At 39.2% G+C, this 27,206-nt stretch overlaps 1 protein-coding gene across 4 annotated transcripts in view; it reads left to right on the top strand.

The window, feature by feature from the left end:
- TMEM241 (transmembrane protein 241) overlaps positions 1 to 26,800 on the top strand; it is a 55,352-nt gene extending 28,552 nt beyond the window's left edge. For 2 of the 4 annotated variants that reach the window (XM_027638753.1, XM_027638750.1), the window contains exons 13-16: positions 2,194 to 2,287; positions 18,691 to 18,779; positions 22,736 to 22,800; positions 26,112 to 26,800. In XM_027638753.1, the coding sequence (XP_027494554.1) occupies positions 2,194 to 2,287; positions 18,691 to 18,779; positions 22,736 to 22,775 (223 nt within the window). In that variant the 3' untranslated portion in view covers positions 22,776 to 22,800; positions 26,112 to 26,800. Of the gene's footprint in view, positions 1 to 2,193; positions 2,288 to 18,690; positions 18,780 to 22,735; positions 22,801 to 23,745; positions 25,309 to 26,111 lie in introns of all 4 variants that reach the window. The other 2 variants (XR_003526901.1, XM_027638751.1) reach the window with 2 other exon arrangements.
- Positions 26,801 to 27,206: the final 406 nt, after the last annotated feature.

Genomic DNA, 27,206 nt, shown 5'->3' with positions numbered 1-27,206 from the left:
GCCTAATAACATAATTCTTACAGGACAACATAAATATGTTTCCTATAGATCTTAATTATCTCAAAAAAAAAAAATTATTCCATCTTTTCCCTCCAGTCTTTTGCTAAATAAAAGTATTTTCTTTTTAGAGGGGATAAAATATTTTCATGCTAACTGATGGCAAAAATATTTTCTCATTTTTAGGGTTTTTTTTTACTAGTATCCAGATTTTCCATTAAAAGGGGATATTAAGAATTATTGTTAAATAATTTCCAATGTACATAGGTTTTTGTTATGAAAGTGACTTTTTTTCAAGGGTGGACTATCCATACTGCAAGTAGCTTGTAGTTAGGTATTTTTTTGTGAAGGCAAGGTCTAACTGCAAGCACTAATGGATATCTGTCTAGCCCAGATGTTCTTCTCTTTCACTTCATTAGAATGTTAACACTTGTAACCTCCCACTTCTGTTTCCATTGTCCCACCTTCAGCAGATGTGTAGTAGATAGCACAGTGCACTACAGGAAGGGGAAAAGGAATGGTTAGATGGAGAAACAAGCATCTCAGTTGCTCTCCTACATCTTGTAATCCAGTGTCTTTGTAGACATAAAGGATTTGGAGGAAAACCTATACAATGTAAAGTAAGGGCAACTGATATAGCTAAATCTACTGCCTCTGCAGAATGTCTGAAGCATTAACAATGAGGTGCAAAATGCTCAATCTATTTAACAAAATAAATTGATATTAATTGTGGCATCAATATTTAGGTAAACATTCCCATGTTTTGCTGTTTCACTGTTTATCTTTGAATTACACTAAACATCTTCAAATCTCTCTGACTAAAAACCCTTCACAGCAGAAGATCTGAAACAAACTTAAGCCAGCTACTGGACTCTAAAAAGTCTGGGCAGTGTTGGATCATTGAACTCACTCATTTCTCAGAGTGGAATGTTCTACTGCTCAGCAATTCATCTTCTGCAACAAGTTGCTGAGTTTGGGCCTATCTTTTGTCATCAAAGCAGCATCTACTTCCTCATCTTCGGGCACAGCGGATTGTCCTTTAGGGTCTCATGTTATGGCTCAGTGTAAGAAACCCTAGTTCCTTCTACTCCTGGGAAGTTATCTTACCTTACTGTTTGGTACCTGTACTGACATGTGGCTGAGATGGAACTTTGCCACGTGTATTGAGCAGTAAACAGCACTTGGCTGATATACAGGAGACCAACATGGAAAATTCTGACCCAGGGAGCCACCATTTTCCACCCTTCCTGCTGTTGTAGAGAGGGGACCAACTGCACTGCATCACTATCCAGAACAGCATACCCTCTGCAAATACCAAGGCACTTTTTGCTTCATCACTTGTATGCTGTATTGTTCCTATCTCCTTTCCCATGCAGCTTCCCACAGTACTTTGTAATCTCTTACGCCTCACAGTAATTTTTGCCTTACATATTCTGAAGTCCTTTTTCTATTCCCTGCTTGCTGGTTTGCACTATTTCACTGGTTCACAACCAGTGGGTTGTACATAAGTCAGAAGTGAAACAAACTCCAGAACCAAGGCTTATAAGCTCTGTAAAGTCTAGTGAAATGTGGAACAGTTTCCTTTAGAGTACTCTTGGCTACATGAGCATTGGGAATTGCTGTCCGATATGACTTGAGAATCAAAATTCTCCTAATTGTCAGCAGAAAACTTTGGAGCATCCTGTTCCCAGCACTACTGAGTCATCTATTTGTTATACAGTAGAGATGTATTTGACTACCTAATTGGAATTTAGGTTTCATGAGATTTAAACAGCTTGAAAGCTTCAGGCAGAAACTTTCCACTGGATATTTTTTCAGTTCAAGACTCTGTGGAGGTTGAAGTGAGTTAGTTGCCAAACATGTGTGGTTCCTGTTGAAATTAGCATTGCTGTTATTCAGGGCCATTTCAATGCCTGAAGTTAATATTTCACCTCATGTTTCCAATAATCTCTACTTTTCTGATTATGCAAGTGCATTAGAGACCAGCCATAAGAGCGTCAGACTTACTTTACTCAGATTCTAGTCACTGACTGAACAAAACCCAAGATGTACCGGACATAATGTAAGCTCCTTGTCCACCAGCTTTCTTTACCCAAATGGGATTAATACTGCAGTTCTGAAAACCAAGGTGCCTGTAAAAGGTTGTTTAGTTGAAATTAAAAGACTTTATTAACAAGCTTTCCCTATCCCTTGCAGTGGACTGTTGGGATTCTTTCTGATGTTGCACACAGCAAAGCTAAAAAGCAGCACAACCTCAGGGCAATATGCAGCCTGGAGTTTCCTTGCAAAGGTAAGAGACCCTCACAGAAACACAGTGGATCTAGGCTTCTCCCAGGAGAACTGAGGAATTTCTGCATCTCTCTAGTTTCCCTTGCTATTCCTACTTGACACTCCTAGGGCCTGTCTGTGCAACCTGCATGTAGAGTTGAGACAACAAATATCAAGTGCATAATACACCAAGATCATTAGCTGAGATGAAATACTGTGTATAAACTGAGCATAGTGCTTTCCAAAGCAATCTATACTTTCCAAAGGTGTTTTAGAGAAGAATACTCCTTCTGAAGTGGGTGCACCAGCTGTTACAGTTTGCAGCGTGCCTTACCTGAACCAAGAGTTAAAACTAGTTCCCTGAAGTTCAGTACCAGAATTTCCATTGATTTTGAAGCAGGGAGAGCTGTGGGTGTCATTTGCCTTAACATTAACAAGGCTTTTGACAGTATGTCCCACAATATTCTTTTATCTAAATTAGATTGTTACAGTCTGGATGGACAGACAACCAGATGGATAAAAAAAAAATGATGATCAGGTTCAGAAGGTGAAGGTTAATGATTCCTACTGTAACTGGAGGCTTGCGACAACCGGAGTGGTGCAGTGGTCTTCCTGGGACCCTTCCTGTTTAGGATCTTTATTGAAGAATCAGAGGTGATAGAGTGCACTCAGGTTTGCAGTGGACACTAAATTAGAAGGACCAGTCAATAGTGCTGGAGGACAAGGTTGCCATCCAGAGGGATCTGGACAGGCTAGTGGAATGGGCTAACAGAAATCTTAGAAAATTCCTCAGGTACAGATGTGAAGCCCTGCACTTGGGAAGGAAGAGCACCTGGCAATAATACAGCCTGGGACTGCACAGCTGGTAAGCAGCTCTATGGAAAAGGACTTGGGGATTTTGGTAGACAGCAAGCTGGACAAGATCCAGCAGTGTGCCCTGGCAGCTAAGAAGGCCAGAAGGATCCTGGGTTCTACTTAGAGTAGCATAGACAGTAAATTCATGGAAGTGATCATGCCCCTCTACTCAGCACTTGTTAGACCACGTATGGAATAGGGAGCCTTGTTTTAGGCACCTCAGTATAGAAGAGACATTGATAAATGGAGTGACTTTAGCAAAGAGCTGCCAAGAAAGCCAGGGGACTGGAGCACTTGCCTTTAGGGGAGTTGCTGCTGGACCAGGCTTGTTCATCCTGGAAGAGGGACAACTCTGGGAGCACCTAACAAATAGCAGCCACCCAGTAGCTATGGAGAAATTATCAAGAAGACAGATCCAGACTATTCACAGTGGTGCTTAGGGGTCTGTGTGTAAGATAAAAATAGGGGTTCAGACTGGGTATAAGGAAAAATTATTTCACCCCAAGGACAAATCAGGTAAGGGCAGAAGTTGCCCAGGAAGGCTGTGCAGTTTCCGTCTTTGAAGGTTTTCAAGACCCAGCTGGATAAAGCCCAGAGCAACCCAGTCTGACCTCCTGAGGTCCATTCCTGCTGGAATTATCCTATGATCTGAGGATTTGGGGTCTGGCTGTACTTGATTTAAGTTATTAACAGCTGATTTGTTAAATTATTGGTGATGAATGCAGTCAGAAGAGCTTGTCAGACTCCTTTTCTCTGGTTAGATTTTACTTAGTTTCATCACTCTCAGCTAGGTCATCTGAAAACCACAACCTTCCTATGCGGTTTGTGATCACAACTTTCCTACTACAGTGAAATGAAGCTGTTGCCTTACAAAAAAAAAAAGTAGACTTGCATAATATGCTTGTTTAGAAACTGTAGTCAAATGAGTCTGGTTTTTCTGAGGATAACAAGAAGGGAGTGATATGGCTTGCTTTGTGCTTTGCAAGCTGTTCCACACTGTACAAGTCTCACCAGTTTGAATTTCTTCCAAACATTCTGACTGTGCAGATTTCAGTACTTTAGCTTTCTTCTCTCTTCTTGGTAGCAAGTCAACTGATCTAAAACTTGCTCATGAGTCTTTTTTTTTTTTTTTTAACATTCTGAGTTGGAGATGGGAATAGCTACCTCTGCTAGTGGGTGTGGGTGTTGTGTGTGAATGAGGGTAAATGGTTCTACATGTGGTATTTATGACCTATCTGAAAAAACTGCAGGCAAAGATGTGTTGTGAAATATATTTTAAGCAGATTTGGGTCCTTCCCAGCTGAAGTGGATCAGAGCCACAAAGTCTGGACTGGATCAAAGCTTTCCCAGAGTTCAAGGGTTTCTAGATTTGTGGGGGTTTGGCTAACTCTAGACATAAGCTAGACAAAGTTTGTTCTAGCCACTGTTGTCAATGAAATTATGTGCCTTTATAGGAACTAAAAATTTGTCCCTATGTCACTATGAGGATATAATCTGTTTTTCAACCTTAAAAGTGCGTACTTTTTAACATGCATGGTTTAATTATCTTGTTTAGGAAGGTTTTTGTAACATAGCACATTAATCCTTTTCCTTTTGTTGTAGCTTCTAACTGAGTGTTCAAAATATGTTTTGTCTTGAGTTTAAAGAGGGGAAGAAGTAATGAAGACATGAGATTTGTCTGTAGCACTAATAATTTTATCAAAACTAGCAGTTTCCCTATGTCTTTCACTACTGTTTTAAAGCTTTCTGTAAGGTTCTGCCATATCTATCTGGGGATGCCTGAGGAGCATGAAGGAACTGCTGCTACAAGTACTGAAATGCAGCTGATTTGGGATTAGAAGTCAGTGAATGCTTGAAAAATTCAGAAACACTGTACATCAGTTTTAGAAGGGATCAGAAGACGCTCCAGAGACAGACACAGATAGGCAGAAAGCAAGAGCTGAACTGGAGCTTGCCTGAAGGGTTGAGGCTGATCTCTCAGCTCCTACAAAATTCTCCCAAGGAACCTTCTATCTATAAGGAACTATAAATTTACATATGGGGTAGTTAAGAAGAGTCCTATCTGTATGATCATTAATGCTGCTTCCTGCAGGTGTCTGAAAGTGTTAGAACTATGTACTAATCCAACTCTGCACTGCACGGGTATGAGAGTTGTGTCAATCACATCTTAAATGATCATAAGTGCGGAAAAGCAGTATTTAACTAGCACTATAAAAATCTGTTTAAATCAAAGTGTGTGGCTCCTGTGAAAAAAAAAAACAACCAAAAAAAAGAAATAAAATTAATGTGGGTGAAGAATAAAGGTAGAAAGTATTTGAGTCTGGACTTGCAGAATGGTATTCAGTGAAAAAAAAAGAACACCTCTGGTCACGACAACAGCTTTGCCTTCCCACATGAGCATTTTTCTTGGATTGAGTAGTGCCCTAGATCATCCTCTTAATCTCTCAGACTGACTGGAGTTTTCACCAGCAGTTGGAAAGGAGCAGCACTAGAGGCCAGAATATGTTTATCTTGCAAATGAGCCAAGAAAGGAGAATGCTGTAGTCCTCAGACAGCAGCACAGGCCTCTAGGGAGGTGCAGAGAATCGGAAAATCTGTTTTCCATGTGGATGCTTTGTACCTATCTGACTGATGAGCTGGGGCTGAGATCGTTGCCACCGCTTCATTTCCAATGAACTAACCATGAGATCTGATCAGGCCTGCTTTGCACATTCAAGGAGACATTCTTTGTGAAGCCCACATATTTGGCCTCCTCCCCTCTAATTTTTCATTCACTTATAAATTGGAGCTGGGTCGTAACTCGTTTTTATGATACTTACTTTGGCTGAGGCAACTTAATCAATGTATGAGGTTTTTAAATTCTTTCCTGTAATGATTTCTGACAGCTTTCATGTCAGAGCATTGCTTTGTGCAGAAACAGACGAAGCACAGATTTCATCTGTGTATGTAGTCCAGTGTGGTATTTATAGTGACAAATGCTTTCTGCACTTTTTCTGTGAGAGCAAACTGTGTGTGTGTTAGTCATATCTGTATGAATTCGTGAGAAATGCCAAAAAGAATCACTGAAGTGATCTGTATAACAAAAAAAAAAAAAACTTTTAGGAGGTCCAAGAAATATTAAATGCTTTGTCATAGCCTTGCACAGATTTAATCCCCAGAAGAGCAAGGATTTGAAGCTGTACTTAGATTTCTTGTTTTAATTTGAGAGCAGTGCTGGTATCATGGGTCATGCACTGGAAAGAAAAACTGGAGATGCTCATATACACAGACAGAAGCATCTGGTGAGAACACTAATGAGCTCTAACAGTGCTGTCAGTGAGTTTGTTTTGATTAAGTCTGCCAATCTATATCTGGTGATGAAGCCTGTTAGGGCCTCTAAAAGTTAAGTAGCAGAAATAATTTAAATAATAAATAGAATGGAAAAATTCAGCGAGATACTGGTTACTTATAAATTCATATTGGTATATCATGTTTAATATAATCCTAATAAACTTATAGTAGGGAATTCAGCTTGTTCTCAGTAGGAATCTATTGAGGCAACTTGTTAAAAAGAGGAAGAACAAATGAGAAAATCAGTGGATTTGGGATTCTCTCTTTCTTCCTCATCTGAAGAAACAAAATTGAATAACTGAAATCAAGTTGCATTGAGCTTTACACTGGTTTTCTTATGCATTATTTGGAAGAAAATTCAGATTAATCAGATCAAGAGTATGCAACTCTTTTCTATATGACCATCCCAGGCACTGTTATGTAATCTGTAGTTTATCGGAACATGTTGGAGGCTCCCTAATACATAAAACTATCCCCTGGCAGCTGCTTTGGTTCCTTGTTTGTTAACTTTAGACGTGTTTGCCCCAGGTCATCCTGTGTTTAATGCTGGCTGCCAGACGTTGCAAAAGCAATTTTGCAGGAGTGTCTGAAAGCGTATCTCATCTATGGGTCCTGTGTACCTAACTGTAGCCCACTATACTTATACCCCAGCAGTTTTAGTCTTCCCCCAAAATATATAACGGCTATTCAGAATCCCTTCTGCTATTCAGAATGACTCCTGGTGTCTTGGATTTTATATTTTGTGTCTGTGTGTCTGCTTCTTTGGTCCCCATGGTGCCTTGAAGAAAATGGATATGCTAGATCCCTCTTCATGTCAGTGCAAACAAAAAGGATAATATCCAATCTTAATGATTCTAAAAGTACTGAGGATTTTTATTGAAGCAGAAATTCTCTTTTTCCTGCTTCTCGTGAAGTGGAGAAGCCACTACTGCAGGTCTTCTGAGGCTCCTAGGCTGTTTGTGCTCACTGCACCTTTTCACAGACTGTTCACATTTTATCTGCTTTAATCCCAGGTGCAAACCAACCAAGAGAAATTAATTCATGCTTTCTTTTCCATATTTTTGCAGTCTTAAAGCCTCTGCTAAAGCATGTGGCTCTATTTGTATTTCTCTTAATTCCTCTCTCACTGCTACTTCGCATGCAAGTGCTAGAAAATATTCTAGTCCAGAATGTCAGTTCCTTACTTCTGTTGAGGGCTATTTACTTGCAGGAAATAAGTGGTGCTCAAGAGTCCTACCATGGATACTTTGTGAAGCAAATGGATCTCCTTGTTCTTCGCTGCCCTAGTGCATCAGGATTCTGTGTTTAAAAAGTCTGTTCAAAAATTTTATATGTATATTGTAACCAGAACAAGAATGTGTTTGGTTTTCTGGCACTTGCCCACGTGGTTATATTGTAGACAGAAAAAGTGTCTTCTTCGCATGCTACTGGGCTCAGGCAACAGTGACAGTGAGATTCTTGGCTGAAAATCACATTGCTTTCTTGGCTAGGACCTCATAAAGCTTTATGCAAAAATGTCATAAACTCCCACTGAAATTCCGTAAACACAGTGTGGTTTCATTCGGCAAAGATCCTGCCCTGTATGCAAGACTCTCTCAAGATCTCTCCTCACCCAACCTGGAGAAACTGTGCAGCTGCAAACCAAGGCCCCAGGAGAGAGGGAAAATTGTGTGCTAGACCCATTTGGACTCTACTGGTAGGAACTCTGTGGCACCAGCATGGTTAGAAGTGTGTCTCTAATCTGAGAAGGAGTTTCTGTGACCCTAAAGCTTTCAAGGATGCCAGGAAGGGGTTCATAAGAGCAGAAGAGAGCTGCTTCCAGCTACACATGTTGTGCACTGTAATGTGCGCGTGTATATGCACACATATATGCATAAAGGTAATTGAAAATGGTAACAATCCTTATTGCTTTGTGATTGGTCCTCACTGTATGAAATATGTACATTATTCTTCATACACAAATTGATTCCTGTGAGTCACGATGGGGACTGTGCAAATACCTTGGAAAAGAAAATGTGTTTCTCAGCTGAGCTTGACAAGCAGATAAGGCAATCAGTGTGCACTTCACTGCATATGAAGGATCTATAAAAAAGACCAGTTGCTGAAACCTTAAAAAATACAGGGGTTTGGGTAGTTTCCATGGAGACAGCTTGATAGTTATGTTGTAGCAGCCAACACTAATTACACCATATAATTGTTAGAAAGACATCAGTCTCCATAACAACTCCTTTGTGTGCTACATGACCACTAAGCTAAGTGACACAGGCTCCCTGGGGCACTAATGCAGTTTAAGAAAGCCGTCTTATAAGAACAGCTGAGACTTGTTGGAGATTTTGAATCTCCAGGTAATGGAAAACTTCAGTATTTTAAGAGGCGGTGTATGGGGCTGCAGTTGTGTATCCATTGAAAACACTAGCTACACAGCTTTTGGGCATAACAAATAAGTCACACAAATAAGTACATAAAGTTATTGCAGCACACAGATTTTCATCTGTGCTCGATATAATCAATCCAGTCTTAGCAGACATTAATTGATATATTGAGCCCTAAGAGATGGTCTGAATTAGTTTGTTTCCTTTTATCCATTATGATATCCATTTGAAGTGTACATTTGGTATTGTCATTTTCTTGAACATAAAGCTAACAGCAGAAGTACTAGCTTGGAGTATGTCTTTGGAAGGTACTTTTTCACTCCTACTACTGACAAACTGTATATGCTTGACAGTAGAAAATTACAATTTAAAACTAAATTTTGTCAAATCTAAAAGAATTTTGAATTGCAGAGGAGGGAGGTTCATTGCTTCCTCTGCATAATAGATTCCTAGTCTCCCAAGTTTTTATTTGGTCTCCTGGAGTTACTTGTATATGGAGAGCCGAGGTTGGTAGATGAATCATAAGTGTGACAAAGAGAATGAGAACTGTTTTGGAAATAATTTCCGCTGCTAATGCACTGATGTAAATGCCAAAATTACATGGGAAAACTGCACACTATGTAACATACTAATGTAGAAGGTTTCAAAGCTAGCTGAGCTTGGGCTTCTTAAAATGAACAAGAACAGCCACGTTCTTCTCCTTTGCTGGTTCCCTGTTCTTTTCCGGATCTGTATTGCTAGCTGCCTTGTTGATTCACCTTCGTGGGTGAAATGTCTCCAGACTGTCTCACAGCTCTTGAGGGTAATCGTTGACCTCTCTCATAGGCACTTGGTGTCACACTTCACGTGGCTTCCTTCAGAAACTTCTCATGTTTACGAACTGCTGCTCTCTGAAATGGGGCTCGGTGTCTTTCCCTTCTTCCCCACCTTGGACCCGATCCCTGCTGGATCTCAAGTGCATTAATTTCTCAGTCTAACTATGTACACCTGTTTAAGGATTAGATTTTGACTTTCAACAAAAGTCAGCAAACAACCATAGGGCTCTGGGGAACTCAGACTAAATGGCATATGTCCTGTTCCTCAAATATGTGGTGCTCAGGGAAATCACATAGGCTTCAGACAATCTCAGGAGATGTGAGTTGTGCTTGACCTATACATGGCTGGCATGGACAGGAAGAGGGCAGAGGCCAGCTTTTTCCATGTGTGTTACTGTGGATGGTTGTTCTAAGGAGCCAGAAGGGAATGGGTCTGCCTTGCAGAGGCTTCCCCACCCTTTATGAGGGAATGGGAGGCCAAGACTATGGTCAGCTATAGTCACTTCTGTTGCTGTCTTCCCATGTGTGGGACATGCAGGAACTGCTGAGGCTCACAAGGCTAAGTGTATAACCTTGTGACATTGCTCATAAAACGCATTACTCAAAATCGATCGGCTGTGTAAATGTTTTGAAAAAACTTTTTTCAAGTATCATATTTTTTAATGTTTCTGATGGAATATTTTGACCTTTCGTAATAGTGAATGGTTGGAAAGCCCTGGATAGACTTTTGTTTTTGAATGGAAAAATCAAACCTTAAAGAATACCAATTCTTCCTTGCAGTCCTTAGCGTAATAATAATAATAATAGCATGTCACTTACTTTCCATTACATCATTACTAAAACAGCATAAACACACCAAAGAATGTCAATACAGAGACTGCGTCTCTGTTATTGTTGGGTTATATGGAAAGGGGTCAGTAGGGAGATTTAGTTATCTGATCTGGGAATTGTTTGTTTATGAAGTAGGCTTTCCCAAAGGAGTCGTGAGATGGGAAATACAATAGGAAATGGACTTTATACATGCACAGAAATACCAAAACTGTAAGTGTCATGAGGGAGAGAGGTTGATGGAAACTTGCTATTTTTGCTAACAGATTTTTTTAAAAAAAAAACTTGATTACACATCCCAAAGTTTCCTATGCTATTTTGATACTACTGATATCCTCCACAGAGTCCTGAGTTAAGTCATGGCAGAAAAATGTTTTACATCTGATAATGCTGACAAGGAACGTAAGCACTTCAGGTGTTTCTATTGATTTTAACAATGGAAAACTGCATTTTTATTGCTTTTAACTAAAACAGTCCCCTTAAGCTAGGCAACCTCATTGGTTCTCACAATCTCCTTGAACCCTTTGAGCAACGTTTGGGCTTTCCATGCATAAGTAAAGCAGCATGTGTAGGATCTGTTCTCTTATAGCAGTGATACTGGAGGCAGGAAAAGGTTTGAAGATGCACACAAAAACCGCACAGGTCTTGAACTGACAGTGGCCTCAATCTGCAGTGTTCAGCCTGAGACCTTTGGGCAATCTTGCATGGAAAGAGCAATCTCTGAGAATGTGTGCAGCATCCTACCCAGCACCCCTTTACAGCAGATTAGTCCTGAGCTAGTCCCCATCTGGGTCATTTGAGTCAGTTGTGTAATGACTTCAGAGTGCACAACTGGTAAGTAAAGGATAAACCCTGGTATCTTTCGCTTCTGCACGCGCAAGCTTCGCTTTACTTTTTGCTTTAAATAAACTGCCTTATCCCAACCCACGAGTTGGGGTTTTTTTCCACCTTACTCTCTCCCCTGTCCCACTGGGAAGGGGAGTGATAGAGCAGCTGGGTGGACACTTGGCATCCAGCCAAGGTCAACCCACCACAACTGCTTACGTGTGACAATGAAAAGCATGGTCTTCTTATCTGGGTTATCAGTCTCTGTCTCTTTATGGTAATTTCTATTTCATGATCTCATTAGATGAAGAGTAACTTGCCAAAAGGCTAGCTCTTTCTTAGCTTAACATAAGATGAAGTGTATTTTATTGTGGTATTTTACAGCAGCAGAGGGTTAGTACAGCTGACTGCTCCCCAAAACTGAAAATCAGTGCTTTTGAAATCAGATAGAAAAAGTAATTGTTTAACACAGTGTATGATATTACTGACCAGTAAAATTTAAGGCATCAAACAGATGATAATACTGAGACTGAGTAAAGGTAAAGAGAGATGTATATTTTTTACAGGTTCAAAAGGTTCCAGTGACTGAGTTGCTAGTAATTTCAGCAGAAGCAGACATTATATGGAAATGTTTCTAAGACAGTAGTGGAAAGATTAATGAACTGCATGCCATGGGTTGGAAGTTCTGCATCAACTAAGATCGAGATGCAAATAACCTCCTTTCCTCTGCTGTGCACATTGACTGAAGACTTGATGCATTAAGGAAGATCATAAATTCTCCTGAATTCTCTGCCATCAACCAATACTTGACAAAACAAACCCTCAATCCCATCCAGTTGGTGTCTGCAGTCCTGGTAGATAGGACACTTCATAGCTGTTGTTGTTGCTGTTGCAATGCTTACTCCATTAGACAAATATTTAATAATTCATAGCATAAGAACAAGATGATGAATCACATTACCCTGTCAGCTTCTGAGCTCAGAAGTTTCAGGGGAGAGACCTAATGTCAGGAGCAGTTTAAGGCCTTTGCAGTAATGAGGCAGCATGTAAGGGAAAGAGACTCCTTGACAGGCTGAAAAGCTACAGGAAAAGTACAGTTAAGCATTATAATGCAGGAAGCATTTACACGAAACAGGAGGTGTTGGGTCTTAAGTTTGGTGTAACCTGGAAATACAAATATGTTTCAGCTTTTGGTCATATATACGTACATTAACAGTCAATCCGGTAATAGCAAGAATAGGAAAAAAGGTTCTTGGTGGTATCAAAGAAAATCAAATTTATTTGGCCTAAAGAAGCCTTCTCATGTCCCTCGTTAAATAACTTCTGTTGTCCTTGCTTGACAAAGCTTCAGCATGGATTGTGCCTCTCATTTTCAGAACTGACCTAAACAGATCCTCTTAGTCTGGTGCATGTACACACACCTGTTTGAATCACGGTTTATAGTGTATCCATATCAGCAAAGCATGCTTGGGGGAGAACCTACAAGAATTACACAGGGTTTTCCCTTTATCCTCTTAGTACAGAACTGTAACTGAGAGTAATAATAGTATCTGGATTTACAGATTGTGACATTTAAGAGAAATATTTAAATATAAGCAGAGGTACTGTTAAAATTGAGTTCTGTGCTACAACCACTCTATAGGCTGAAGATTGGTGGCACTTCTCCAGCTACCTCTAGTTACAGGAAGGGGAAATGTATGTTTTGGCCATTATCTCCAAGAGCAGAGGGCAAATGCTTCTTGTTTTGACTTTGGCTTTGACAGAAAGTCTGATCTTTATGTTTGACTGAAGATGGGGTGTAGTGGCTTCTTGATATTCAAAAAGAAATAGCTACCATAATTTTCAACCCAATGTGGTATTTTACAAGGAGCAAAGAGTTTTCATTTTCTTTAAAAGTCTCACTTTTTTTGAGGAAAGCAAAATGAATTGTAATGTGCTTGTAATAGTTCGGTCTTCTCTCATCTGTGATGTACATTTATATATTTCAATTGTATATATGTAGTATATGTTTATACATGAATGATAGATACATGTTTATACATTGATAGATGTAGGCCTTTCTGAAAAGGAGGAGTCTTGTCTTGCCTTGCCTTGTTCCTGTCTGATCATTGTAAATATGATCATGATATCCTGCTTCTCCTAAGAGGAGAATGTTCTTACACAGATCCTATCAATTACACTCAGTAACACACATATCCTTCTTTACTTACTTTACTTTAACATCGTAAGTTGTTTCTGCAACATAAAATAATTGCCATATCTTTGTGGTGGCTCATGTAAGGTTTCTTGGCAGAGCCAAGAAAATGAAGGTATTGCCACAAATTAGAAGAGCTGTCTGTGAGCTATACATGAAATCTTTTTATGGCTGAGAGCTGTAAGACAAGTGCCACATATCTTAAAGAGGTGAAGGCAGAGGATTCTCTAGAAGTGATTCAGGGGCAAGAGACATGAGTTTTTCTGAGCCCTTTCTGAATTGTGGAATGGGGCTGGGCACACAGCTGGGTTCCAGAATGACCTACTAACCACAGCTTCCCTAATGGCTCATTTTCTCCAGCAGCCAAATTGCTAATGAGATGCATACAGTACAAGAACAATAGCTTGGCCATTTTCATCTTATGAGGAATTAAAAAATTATGAAGTTACACAGTAGTTCAGCAGTTCTTTTGGTATTCACAGAATGCTGGGGCTAAAAACTAGTTACTATAGAATATTAATCTGAAAGTATTGTTCATTAGTCATACACAGTTAATTGTACTAATCTGGTAAGACAGAATGCTGGATGACTTTAAGGAAGCTGATACAACCACCTGTTGCTCCAATCTTGGACTTGCAGAATCTTGGACTTGCAGAATCAGCATCATGGTTGTGTTGGTCATCAAATCCTGGAAATGAAAAGAGCTTACAGAAAACAGCACCAAAACCAAATCGTCATAAATGAGATAGAAAGTAGAGGATGGATACAAAATTCTTTGAATACTGCATCTACATATGAGTATCTAGCCATAGAAATGCAGAGGATTATCTGCCCTCTAAATGCACACTAGGGATAATTAAGAACTCTACTTTTATTATAGCAGTTGAAAAGCTGATATATAGAAATACTCCTTTGCAATACAGAGATTATTGTTTTAGGTATTGGTAAAGTGAAAAAAAAAACCTTTAAAATATGTAGGGGATTTTAAGATTTGTCAGAAGTTAATTGTTATGAAAACCAGATAGATTAATTAAGCTTTGTCATTATCATTAGGCATTTGACTGCTAAGGCATGTTTAAACATTGGCTACTTTTGAGTCATAATACATGGAATTGATTGTGTTCTTAACCCCTGGAATTTACCATTATTGTTGTAATAATGCTCAAGAAAAAAAAAAAAAGAAGAAGAAAATATAAGGAAAGGGCAGAAGAGAGTGACCAAAAACTCATTTGAGAAAAAAGAGACTTTAGGGAAGATGGAGATGAGTGCAGGCATTTAGGCAAATAAGAAATAAAGGTTCTCAAAGAAATTTACAGCAGCTGGAAAAACTTCTATGTGGCTGGATCAAAGCTCTGTGGATCATGAAGTTACTGACTGTCACCGTTGTCATGGTGCCACTGTTGCCATGGTGCCAGCAGCACCAGATTATCCTTTAGGGAACAGCCCGTGTGTCAGAAGGGTTAAAGGGTTTTCTTCCTTCAGGAGAGCTGTGCAGAGTCCGCCTATGAGCGATGTGCACCTGAGTGTGCTGTAATGCACAAACTCATTGCAGTGTCCCCTGATTTCATAGACTGACGGTCTCCAGTTAAGTCTGTCAGAGAATGAAAACCCTTAGGGCATGTCTGCACTTTGGTCAGGCTGTGAGGGTACGCAGCAGACATGCTCAAGTTAGCTTTAAACTAATAGGGAGAATTGAGAAGGAAGCCTGGTTTGCTTTTCCCCCTCCTTCAATGTATTTTACTTTGGATTGTTTCTTTCCCTTGTTTGGGCTGCTCAGCTTTTCAGGTAGGGTCATGGCATTGCTGTTTCCTTTGGGAAGAACCATTATTTTGGTGGTTCAAGGCTAAAACTTCATTACCTTTCCTTGGAAAAAGATGTGTATCTGCTTAAGATCCATCCTTGTCAGTGCATTAATTAGTAGTGCTCCTTCAGGGGCTGTATTATCACCTGAGGCCTGTAGGTTAAGCAGAATATATTGTCTTGCTTTTCAACTGGTAACAGCAGACCCCAGAGCAAAGTTGAAAACTCTCAGTTTGTTTCATTGTATTGATTAATACAACTAAATCAATAGCTAGAGGAAGGAGGCTTTACAGGAGAGTTGGTCAGAGGAATTTTGCCTGCATTTGCTGTATCTCTTTTTTAACCAGATATTGGCCTTTGGCATTGTAAAAATTGTTTGCAAAAAGCCTTTGAGCTTCTAGAAATGATTGCACAGAAAGCCTTGTCATTGCAATAGGCAATATACTTGAAAGCTTCCAAGGAGGTTTTTATTTCTGGGTAGGTCATCCCCAAAGCTGATCTGAAGTTGAACAGCTAATACTACTTTGATTTTAGTCTGGTTCTGCATGCAGCATTCATTCAGATACTTAATTCTGCTCAGGATGGAGGAGATCTGTTCACAGCATCTGTAGCTGTTAATGGTGCTTTATTTTGATTGATGATCATGGGGAAAAAATATTACTTTTTTTCTACACAGTTTGTTTGTATTTTTTCCCCTATGCTATTTACAAGCAATCCTGCTGTACTTGACATTAGTTCTAGTCCCATCCTGTCTTTCTTATGAGGGAGGATGTGTACAATGTCTGTCGTCTTTAGGAGGGGTTTTTGCTGCCAACTGATGATGGCAGGTTTCCAGTGATGGTACCAGCCTTCCACAATCAGTGAGCTTACTGGTGGTCTTATTGGTGCCTCTCCTTGTTCACTGCTGACTTTCTGCAGTTTGAAACCTCACAATCACCACCTGCTCTATGAAGATCTCTTCTCAAGTCTGGTTTATTTCAAAAAGATTTGTCAGTACATACTGGACCACTTCAGTCAGGGTTTGGAGAAGGGAAATCTCGGTCCCTCAGTGTTTTTTCATGTATTTGGCTGTCCCAGTTCAATGCCTTCATCTGTTTCTGTAGCTACTGAATGTCTGTGAATGAAAGTATTCTTGCTAGGGTGCAGAGAATTTACCCATCTGGCGATGTTTGGTTGCCTTAAATTTGGATATAACAAAGCCAAGGAGAGCTAGATAGAGATGGCTTGTAGGCAAGCTGAGATGAAAAATGTGTGCAAACAGAGGAATGGTATTAATAGCTTAGAAAATTCATGTGAATTAATGAATACGGAAGATGGCATTAAAATATTAGCTATTCCTTTTTTTTCTATTCTGAAGATTTTTGGTTTGTTTTTGCTATACTTCCATATCTGACATAACATTTTGTGTGCACATATGTACATATGTTTACTCTGAAGTAAACATATGTACAAAAGAGATGTAACTCTGAAATCTGGGAAATTATTTCAGTGGCTCTCCTTCAAGAAACAAAAGATTACGTGTTTTTACTGATGTTTACCTGCTGTAATTTTTACCTTTTTGTTAGTACTGGATTATCTTGGTGTAGCTGTTTGCAGTGTCACTTACAGTGATCCATTTCCCTGGTGATTTTAGATGATTATCTTAGCAGCTGGTTAAACCACGCAGAAGAGGGACAAAACGAATATTATGTCTATAAAAAGCTTGATATTGCTTTAATTCCAACAGTAGAATGAAAACAAAGGTTACGTACATCAGAAGCTTTTTCCTGATGTTTTGAGAAGACGATCTGATGGTAAATAGAACAGTTTTGAACAGTGAGTGTACTTGATGAGCTGTTTCAAAACACTGTCTTTGGAAAAAATACGCGTTTTTGTAAGGACAGAGGTTTTGGCAGTTCAGGGAAGTGAGGTTACAAGGATTGGCTCTGTGCGCACAAATTAAGGAAAACTTTTGTAAAGTATTCTGTGTTCCCTTACAGTGAGAACTATGACATTTAACTTTTTAACAGTTTAAAAGTTTCAGAGGCAACATACTTTTTATGTGGTCTGTACAAGTATGGTTGTAATATTAACAAATCATGGTCATGTCAGGACTAAATCCCCTCCATATCTTTCTATTTCAGATAGGAAGATTAAATCAGAATCTGAAATTTGAAAATGTCCTCATCTGTGTTCTTGGCTGTATAAACAATATGTTCTTGAACAGTTCAGAAATGCTAGATATTCAGAAGCTACAGCCAGCTTCTGCAGCTTGAAAATCTTTTTCTAAAGTAATTGTAAAATCAGGGATGAAAGGGATCAATGATAATTTTGTCAAGAATGACACATGCATCTAGCCCAGTGCTGGCTGGTTTTAACTGGTCAAGATTTGCCACTCTAGTAGCTGTGGTATAACCACAGCTGGTCAATGGGGAAGGCAAGGCAGAGAAGAATACAGAGTTCCACATTCCTGTATCTCCCTGGATGCAAGTTCCTGCTTTGCCAAGGACCAGGAACCCTTAGAATGCCATCAGACTTACCAGAGTTTTCTGATAGTTATGTATTCAAGAAAAAGATCTAATAGGGAAGTTGGCTCAATAGTGATCTTGCCTTTTCTTAAGATCCTTCAGCAAGAAATTTTCCAAACAGCCTGTATTTTTTTTATTTTGTAATGTATAAAACTAAATTAATTTCTAAATCTAACATAAGTTCCATTTTCCCCCATTTTTTTTAAACAACATTTATGAAACAAATGTTACTGTCACTTCTGAATCCTTTTTCTTGTCTGACCATGATGTGATTAGGAGAAAGGAGATCATTCATGCCATGAGTTGTGCGGGGGTCTGTCTATCCAAGTTTCTTGGGAACTCTTTAAAGATAGTAGTAATAGTGCATCCCTCCACTCGTGAGTCACTAAAGCAGATTTACAAAAACCAGATGCATTAGAGCATATTCTTTCCTATACCTACTTTTTTCCTGTGCAAAGGTGATTTTGAATGCTGGATTTGTCCCTACTCTACAACAAATTCTTCCACACATTAAGATATTCGTGCTTTATGGATCTGAGTCTGTTACCCAGATCTTCAATGGTGCTGTTGTTTTTCTAGTAGCCAGTAATTCAGCCTGATAAGTGGCAAACTCTGGAGCTCTGGAATTAACTCCCTTCTTCTCTTTGGATCCTGAAGTTGAGCACTGTGTTGTTCTTGAGAACAGCTTGTTAAATGTAAATGACAATGTAAACAGTGTATGGGATGTTTTATGGCATCCAGGCCTGTCTTTGGTTCCCAGAATGATGTTGATCCCTGAAGTTTTCACCCTTTTCTGTGGGGATGGGGACCTGAATTTTGGAATGTCCTCCAATGAAGAAGTTTGATACCTTTTAACTGGCTGAGTCTCCCTCTGTTTTTTTCTCCTGGTTCTTGTTCAGTCCCTGTGTTATTACCTGACTATTCAGGCCCAGTTTTTTGTGTGGAGGAGATCAGCCCACTCTCCTCTTATGCACAGACCTCTTCCTAGGTAAGTATCCATCATAAGGATATGCTGATACACCGTGTAAAGAACTAGAACTGGTTTGATTGAGATAACAAACACAGTTTGAAATGCCAAGAGTTTTGATAATTTTTAAAATTACTTGTAAATAACACAGTGATCAAAACTACAGAAATAGTTGAAATCAAGAAGAATAGGTGTTAATAAAGTGTTCCTTTAAATGGGTCTTGTTTCCAAAATACAATGGAATGACACACTAAACTTAGATTTATTTTAGGAAATAATGTTTTAACCTTTTTAACTTTTTTTTTTGGTGTGAGGAAGGATTTGAAATGATTTCTCAGGATAAAATTCAGCTCACATGGAAATGTTTTGTGAAGTGATGCTCCACTTGGATTTTTTTCCTAATCGTGGAAAGCTGTGTCAGAATTTTGGGAGAAACTTTCAGGATATGGATGTTTTTAAAGTAGCTTTTGTAATACTGCCTGCTCACAGTTCCTTTAAGCAAATAAATAAACAGAGTCTATGGAGCTGCTCCTGTTTCTAAAATAGTCGGTGTTCAACCATCCAGTCTGTATAATTTGATAGAATAGTGACTGTGTGTCAAAATCTTCAGGACCTTTGTTCAAAAAGGGTGTATTATAGCTGAATAAAATTTTCCTTTCCACCTCTTAATTTTAAAGATTCAGCATCAAAATATATTTGGAAATCATTAACTTTAGTTTGCCCTTTAACTTGCTTTCTTTTGTCTTGCAAACTCATTCCTTTTCCTAAGGCATCTAAATGCCTAGGAGGACGACTGTGACCTTTAAAGTGAAGAAAGAGAGATTACTGCACTTAGCTTGTTGTGATTTGGGTTTTTTTTTTAAAGACCATTCAGAACATCAATGTAGGTGGGGTTTTTTTCAAACTAAATGTGCACTTAAAACACTTCAGAAGATGCTGAAATGTACTTAAAAGAAAATTACCTTCTGTACTACGTCCCTAGATTTTAGATTTTTCTCCTGGAACAAATTATATAGTTAGCTTCTCTGAAGACTTGTTTTTCATTTTTAAATATATTCCTCTTTCAGGTAAACAATCAAAGGTGGACATTTTAGCAATGTGTTTTCCTTTTGGTTTGTTTTGTGGTTTGTTTTTTTTTTTTCTTACACACGCTTCCAACCCACATTTTGTCTGTCTTTGGCACTGAGACACTCTTACATAATTTTTAAAAAATACAGCAGTGTTCAGCTGTAATAGTCCAAGAGGCTACAGCCTTCATTTTTGCAGAGGTTTGGGATGATCACAGTAGAATGGTGTATTGTTTCTGATAAGGCCTGTGTTCAGAGGGTTCTTAAATGACTGTTTCTCTGCTGTTGGCCTCGATTCTCAAGTTTCTAATAAACAAGGCACTACAAGGGAGTGGGTGACACAACTTTAAGTTGTGCCACTTCTCAAGTACAGCTCTTCAGTTTCTTTTGGGAGAAGAGCTTAAAGAAAAGAATGCTCTGTAGATACCACAGCTGCCATACTTTGTTCATTTCTGTTTACATGCTCAGTAATTAGTATTGTATATTTTTATGTAATGAATTAGCGTTAACCTAAAATAAACTCAGTACAGTTAATTCTACAAGCATTCACACTCATGTAAATGAGAAATAGTTCCTTGTAAGTCAATACATCTGCTGCACTGTGTGTAAGGAGAGAATCCAGCCTGCTATAACAAGATGTGAATATATTTTAGAGCGCTGCATTTGAACTGATGGATATCTAGCCTCAGAGCTGTATTTAGGTAAAGTACAGGAAAGATTCAGCTTCTGAATGGTTAAATTCTACTGTTTTGAGTAGGTGTCAGCTCTCTCTGGCTGCAAATGACTATGCATGTGCACAGTGGCAATATGATCTGCTTGAGTTTTGAAGAATAATTCTATGTTTATGACTTGTTCTTTGTCAGTCTCTTTTTGGTACATATATTTAGTTGTATGTTTGCTTGTATGTGTACATAAAAGAGTGTAGGAGTAGAGCTGATACACATCTCTGATTTTCCCTTGGAATAGGGGCTCGCTTTTTCTGTTGGCTTTAAGCTTTACATCATTGCCCGTGTTATACACTACTGCAGTTGGCAGTGTGAAAATACTTAAGTCAGATGAAATTAGTATCAGGAGGTATGTCTGTGATTGTATTGATACCAGCAATTTTGCGTTTGTGCAGGAATGGAGTGGGTCTGCAGTCTTGTGGTATCCTGCCTGGATCAAGTCCATCTCCTGCTTCATTTCCTTTGTCAGGTGCCTGATCTATAGGCAAATGGAGAACAATCAGGGTGTGATTTATGGTAATGTCTAGGAAGGAGAAAAGCCATCTATATGCCTGACTCTTCCTAAAGTAGGAAACATCCCCAAATAGGCCAGAGGAGGTATTCATTGTGTAGTCCCCATTGGGCACCATCGCTCCTGAGTGGCGCATACTGCCGTTGCATGGTCTTACTGCTAGCTTTAGATTATTGTCCCCTCTCCAGCTAACTCTTAGAGTGGGGCTGGAGAAGTGACATACAACCACCTCTTCTTCATCTGCCGCTGCTGCTTGTGATCCTGCACTGATTATATTCCAGGCAGATTCAGAACCTGACTTTTAAAAATGTGGCTGTAACAAATGTAGTAGGTATTGACTGATACACTGTTATTCCAAGCTCTGGTGCACAGAATCCACTATGAAATGGTGTTTGCTTCCCTAATGCACACATAGTAGTGTTTTAATAAGTAATAGATTATGGAATGAAGTTTCTACTGTCTCCCCTGGGAGTCAACTAGGCAAACAACGATTAGGAAATCTTAGCTGATAATTGTTTAAATGTTTTGTTTCTTAATTTCATCTTTTTCCTTGGGCAATTTTGTATTATCCCAAATAGTTCCTTTCATTCCTCAGTACTTGTGTTTTCCAAGTATTTGTAAACCACTACCAAGTCTTCCTTTCCCACAGGCATTGCTTATCCTAACTGTTGACTGAAAATCAATCCCCCCATCTAATGACTCTGTCACTGTTCTTTGAACTCTTTCCATTTTACATTATCCATCTGGCAACAAAATGTCCAAAACTGCACGCAGGCTGCAGATGTGGTAGCTCTATAGCTGCTGAGGCAGGGATCTGTATGTCAAGATCTAGCTGTTTCTGGGATCAGTACTAGGAAAGTATAAAATCATTTCTTTACAGCTTCTCTGTCCAGGACACCTTGTGGTAATGAGAGATTTGTGATATAAACCTACCGAAGTTGTGGGTTTTTTCTTTACCCTATACCCTGATAATTTTTTTTTTTTTTAATACACCCATAAACACATTTTAAGCTCTCATTCTCCTCAGAAATGCAAGGCTTTCCAAACATGGGATCTGACTGCTCTCCCCAGTCTGTTGTTGGCAACAGAGCAACAAAGCCAGCAAGCTTCTAGGCCAGGCCAGGTGGGATGGAACCCTGCTCTGGTTCCCTGCCCTCCTTCTGCTGTGTCCTAGGTTCTTTAGGAGTCAGAATTGAACTGTGATGTGTGACCATCATACTGTTTTCTCCACTGGTTTCCCAGCCTGATGTTTTGCAGCACGTTTTGCCTGCATTTTCTCAGCAATACCCCACAATCAGGTTCCTGCCCTAAGCTAGCTGTGCAGCTCTTGTGTCCCTGTCTGCTGGGTCCTTTTCTGCTCTTTCTGACCTGCCTCCCACTGGCTGAGGGGGAAAGGAGGTGCCTGTATGTGGTCTCTCTACTTACACTGGGAAGAAGGTTGGGCAAGATGCCTCGCTCTTTATCCTAGACCCATTTGCTTTCTCCTGCACATTGACTCTCTCTTTTAGGTACTGCGTCTACTGTTTAAGAAAACAAAAGAAAAAATAAAAGGAAAAAATATGACTGCATACACAGAAATTAAATTTCAGCAAAAGTATTCTAGTTTTCATTTTTGATAGTACAAGTTCACAAAGTGATTTTTTGGTTTTTGGTTTTTTTTTTTCAATTTAACAGGTTATCACTACTAGCTTATCACCATTCTTCTTTGCCATGACCGCCAATGTACTAACAATTTCTTGGTAAGTGCCTACACGAGCTTTTTTCTTAACAGTAAAAATGAATTTCCATGCAGTGCTTTGTGTGGAAATACTTTTAAATGTCAAATTCTATTGCTGCCAGTATTATTTTGCATGTAAGGAGAACCAGGTGTGCAGTGATGGATGCAGTACAGTAATAGAAGAGTGTTTCTTCTGCCTCTGTGGGAGAACATGGACATTTTGGATGTTAAGCCTTGCCACAATTCACTCAGCATGTTTTACCGCTAGGCAAATAGATGCAATAGGCAAATAAATGACCCATCAAAGTCATGCTACAATTTAGTGGCAGAATTGGAAATAAAACACTGGAGCCGAGGTTTGCTGACATCGTTTTAACCAAAAGGGTGCATTAAAGTTTCCCTAACACACTGTGTACTGTGAATGCATAAAATGAAAACAGTAGAAGGTAATGATGATAAACTTTTTCCAAAGCTGTATCTGGATTTTGAAATGTGTGGCCACACGTTATGAATCACCTAACCTGAATTTTTTTAGGTAGTAATATAAAGGATTGTGGTGCAAACTGCTTTGGTCAAAGGCAGTGTTTTTGATCTGTGTTTGTATAGCACACAGTGAAAGGGAATCACAGACCATGGCTGATGCTCCTCGGTGCTTCTGCCGTGCAAATAACATCTCAGTTTGGGATTAGGCATGAGGATGGCTTTGTGAATGGAAATAAAAATCTGCTTACTTTTGAAAAGCTTTAGTCTTCCTTTTTGTACCTTACAGTTTGATTGCCATCCTAAAGACTAAGCTCTGCACTGAGTGGAATTAGCATATTCTTTTTTCAGGTGTGATAAAATTGTTACAGAAAGAAGAATCTCGGTGCAAACCAGCCCCATTTACCTGTGTGTGAATATGCATTCCTGTGTGTATTTTAGGCACATGTAATCTCGAGTGCTGAAATAAGTTGTGTGGTTTTTTTAGTGCTAGGAATACACGTGATCTGTGTGTAAGAGACTAAACTACTATCAATGTACCCACAACACTCCTAGTCTAGGCCATTAACTTGCTGCTCTTCACCATGTTTTACATGTGTTTGTGCAGGTCTATCATGTGCGTGCTAGAGGTAGGCTTGGATTAAATATATGTATTCACTGATACGTATACTAAAAAATAATGTGTACCTTTGTTAATGTGAGCATGTAGACCCATATAGTTGCACACATACCACATGCCCTGTATGTACTTCAAGTTATATAAATGATGACACTTCTGTATGTTTAAGAGAAACTTTGCTTTAGCCCTGTTACACTTTGATTGTCATAATTCAAACAGAAAACCATTTCTTTTATTTATTTTTTTAATTTGAATTCTCATATTGCTTGTGCATCGGCAGTGTCCTGGTTTATCAGCAAAACTTTGGGAATAGTTTGTTAGATGATAGCAGCTGCAAAACACTCATGAGATCATTAATCACTGAGGATTTTAGTGTTGGTTCAGTGTTGTCATGGACAATATCATATGTTAATTTTTGAATGACAGGCAAATGCAGTTAGCTGTCACCCCACTATAAACAGAAGCTGAAGGATTTGCCAGATGGTAAATTGAAGGTAAATCAAGGGTTGGCATTTAGCCGTGGTTTTTGCTCTGCTTTATCTTGAAGATATAACAATGGTTTCTAGTGGCCTAGTAATCTGGATTCTTCTTCTCTTATGTAGGATGTATGATATTAAAGAACAGTTTAGATGCAGGCATCTTTTTACAGAGTGGGGCTGAGCAGTTTACTATCTTTTGTACAGAATTGCCAGTCTAATTTTTAGGATGGTATGTCAAAGTTAGGTTGGTTTTTTAAAGTCTCTGTTAAAAATTTGGAAAATTACTCTGTGGAAATGAGGAAAAAAAATTTCTAAGTCTCTGTTGATTTTAGGTCTTCTACAGGAAGTGTTTTGGTTTGGGTTTTTTTTTCTTCAGGATAAAGAATACATTATCCAACCTTAGTTTCCAAAGAAATTAATGCAGAGTGTATGTTTATAACTGGAGATGAAATCCAGGCAAGACAGTGGGGTTAACCCTCTCCAAAGGAAAGCACTCGGAGGTTGTTAGTGGTCGCAGCCAACCAGACTCAGGTGGTTTAGATCTTTTCGAAAAACTTGCAGCCCTCTCAGCCCTTTGCTCCTTGCTGGTAATTCCACACCAAAGGTAGTCTCCCCAGTGGACTGTCTACAGACTGTCTGTAGCACCTACTTTCCAGGGCTGTTTACTGTGTAATTGTAAGATACTGTGCTGTTGTTATACAATATTTTTTCCCTCTCAGGAACAAGGGCAATTATGTGTTTTTTAAAACAGCTCACTAAAGCTACGATTTAAGTGAATGTAATACTATTAGACCAAAGAGCCTTCAGCTTTACATGCCTTTTTTTTATCTTCCCAAGGAAAAAAAAAAGCCCTCTTACAAATGAACTTAACAGGAGTTTGTTTTGTTTATAAAGTTCATTAAGGAGCTTTTCTGTTTCATAAGCTAATTAAGCCATGAGGCCAAGATGAAAGGTCAGTACACTTAGCTTTGCACTGTTATAAAAGGGGGGAAGAGTCGGCATCCTACCATATTCTTGTCAGCTATGATAAATAGCAGAGAGAGGATATTTGGGGATTATTAACTATTGAATGGATTGAGTGGGTTGATAGTATATTTCAGTGAAGGTTTTTGTAAAACCATTCATCCTGCTTCTAGCCTGAGTCTTGGAGGGAGGTGTTATTGCCTCCACTACGCTGTGAGCAGCACAGGAAGCGCTTGGACATGTGTGCCATTTTGGATGGTGCAGGTTCTTTCACCGTGTTCTGCACAGAGAGAGGCAAACACAAGCATTTCTGCTGGTCTCACTGTGCCAATGGGATCACACCAGAGCAAAAGTGTTTTTCCCAAATTTCCTTAGTCCCCAAAACCTAGGCTTTACATCTCCCCTGACATTATAAAGTGGCAAATTTTCAGGACAGAACACAAACAGAAAGAGAGAATCATTAAACTAATGAGGTTCAAACTCCCTTGCCTTCCTTTCCTATTCTTGCTAGTGTGGAGCTATTCTTGTAACTAGGGGCAACCTTCTCTATTTAGATTTCTGTCTATGCATTTTCACTGAATACCATCAGCACTAAAATATAGGAAAGGTTGTTTCTGATGCGATCAGTTAATAAGACATTTTGGGTTTCAGCATTTTCTTAGCAAGACAAGTGAAAAAAATCACCTGGGTTACTGTCTCTAGGTTGAAATGTGTTTAGGTAAAACAATACCTTTGTTGTATCAAGTAGAGGGACTTGCCTGATGCTAAATTTGTGGTTTACTTTGTTTACAGCCTTGTAATCAGTGGAGTTGGAGAAGCATTGCTTGTTTACACTGAAAGGACAGGCACATAAAGAGGAACCAGATTTCACCAGCTGGAAAAGAGCTGACTTGCAGCCTAGAGACACTATGATGAAAAAAATTGCGGCAGCAGGAATGAAGAAGTGCAACCAAACATGAGGAAAGAGATCTATTGTTTTTTCATTAAGAAAGAAAAGCTATGCTATTAATAGTGCTGGTAAGGAGGCTGCATAGTTGGCAAGATGATAAGGAGCCTTTGCCTCAAAGCACAAGACAAACTATATCAGATTGATGTGGTAAAGGAAAAAAATGCACTGTCTCATGCTGATGGCTCTGTGTGAGAACCTCTCAGTGGCAGCTTCTTGCACAGGGAACTAAACTCAGGAAAAGCAACATTCCACACTGGATGCCCCCAGTTTTTTTTGTTGGAAGCTGACAGCAGGTCATACCAAGCAATGTCAGAGCCCAGATCCTGCCATAAATTCAGGATCCGGAAGGACGGATTTTGTCTCCAACTGTTCTGTAAGCAGCAAGCTGCCACACACAGGTCTCTGGTCACGTCGTCTGAACTGGCACAGGGACTGAGGCCAAGGGGCTTCTGGAGATAATCCCCTTCTGGAACTGCAGCAGTTTGACAGCTTTGCAGAAAGGGAAAATCAGCAATAAATCTCAATATCTGTAGTGATTGCTCTTTGTGAGTTTTTTTTCCTCTTCCATTCTCTGAGATTTCTCTTGAACTCTGCAAATTTTTGTTGGCTGGTGGGGTTGGAGGGACACATACTGTTCCCAGCAGTGGTTTGTCTCTTAAATTATTGCAAGAGGCAACAAAGATTATGAACCTTGAATGAATGTCATAAAGACTGTAAAGCAATTCATCTCAAGAGTTCTTAAAATAATTTCATTTCAGGTTGCTAAATGGCTGTTAGAAACTAGTCTTGATATATTAGAGCCTACAAAAGCAATCTGTATGAAAGTAATATTAAATGACAAGGTGATAAGATTGAGGAAAAGGTCTACATGGTAAAAGGAACTCGATAACAAATCTTCACTGAGGAGAGGGACTTGTCTCACATGACATTACGTATGA

Source organism: Corapipo altera, unplaced genomic scaffold (assembly GCF_003945725.1).
Source record: "Corapipo altera isolate COAL_440 unplaced genomic scaffold, ASM394572v1 49, whole genome shotgun sequence".
Classification (NCBI taxonomy): domain Eukaryota; kingdom Metazoa; phylum Chordata; class Aves; order Passeriformes; family Pipridae; genus Corapipo; species Corapipo altera.
This window is presented reverse-complemented; position numbering and strand designations above follow the sequence as displayed.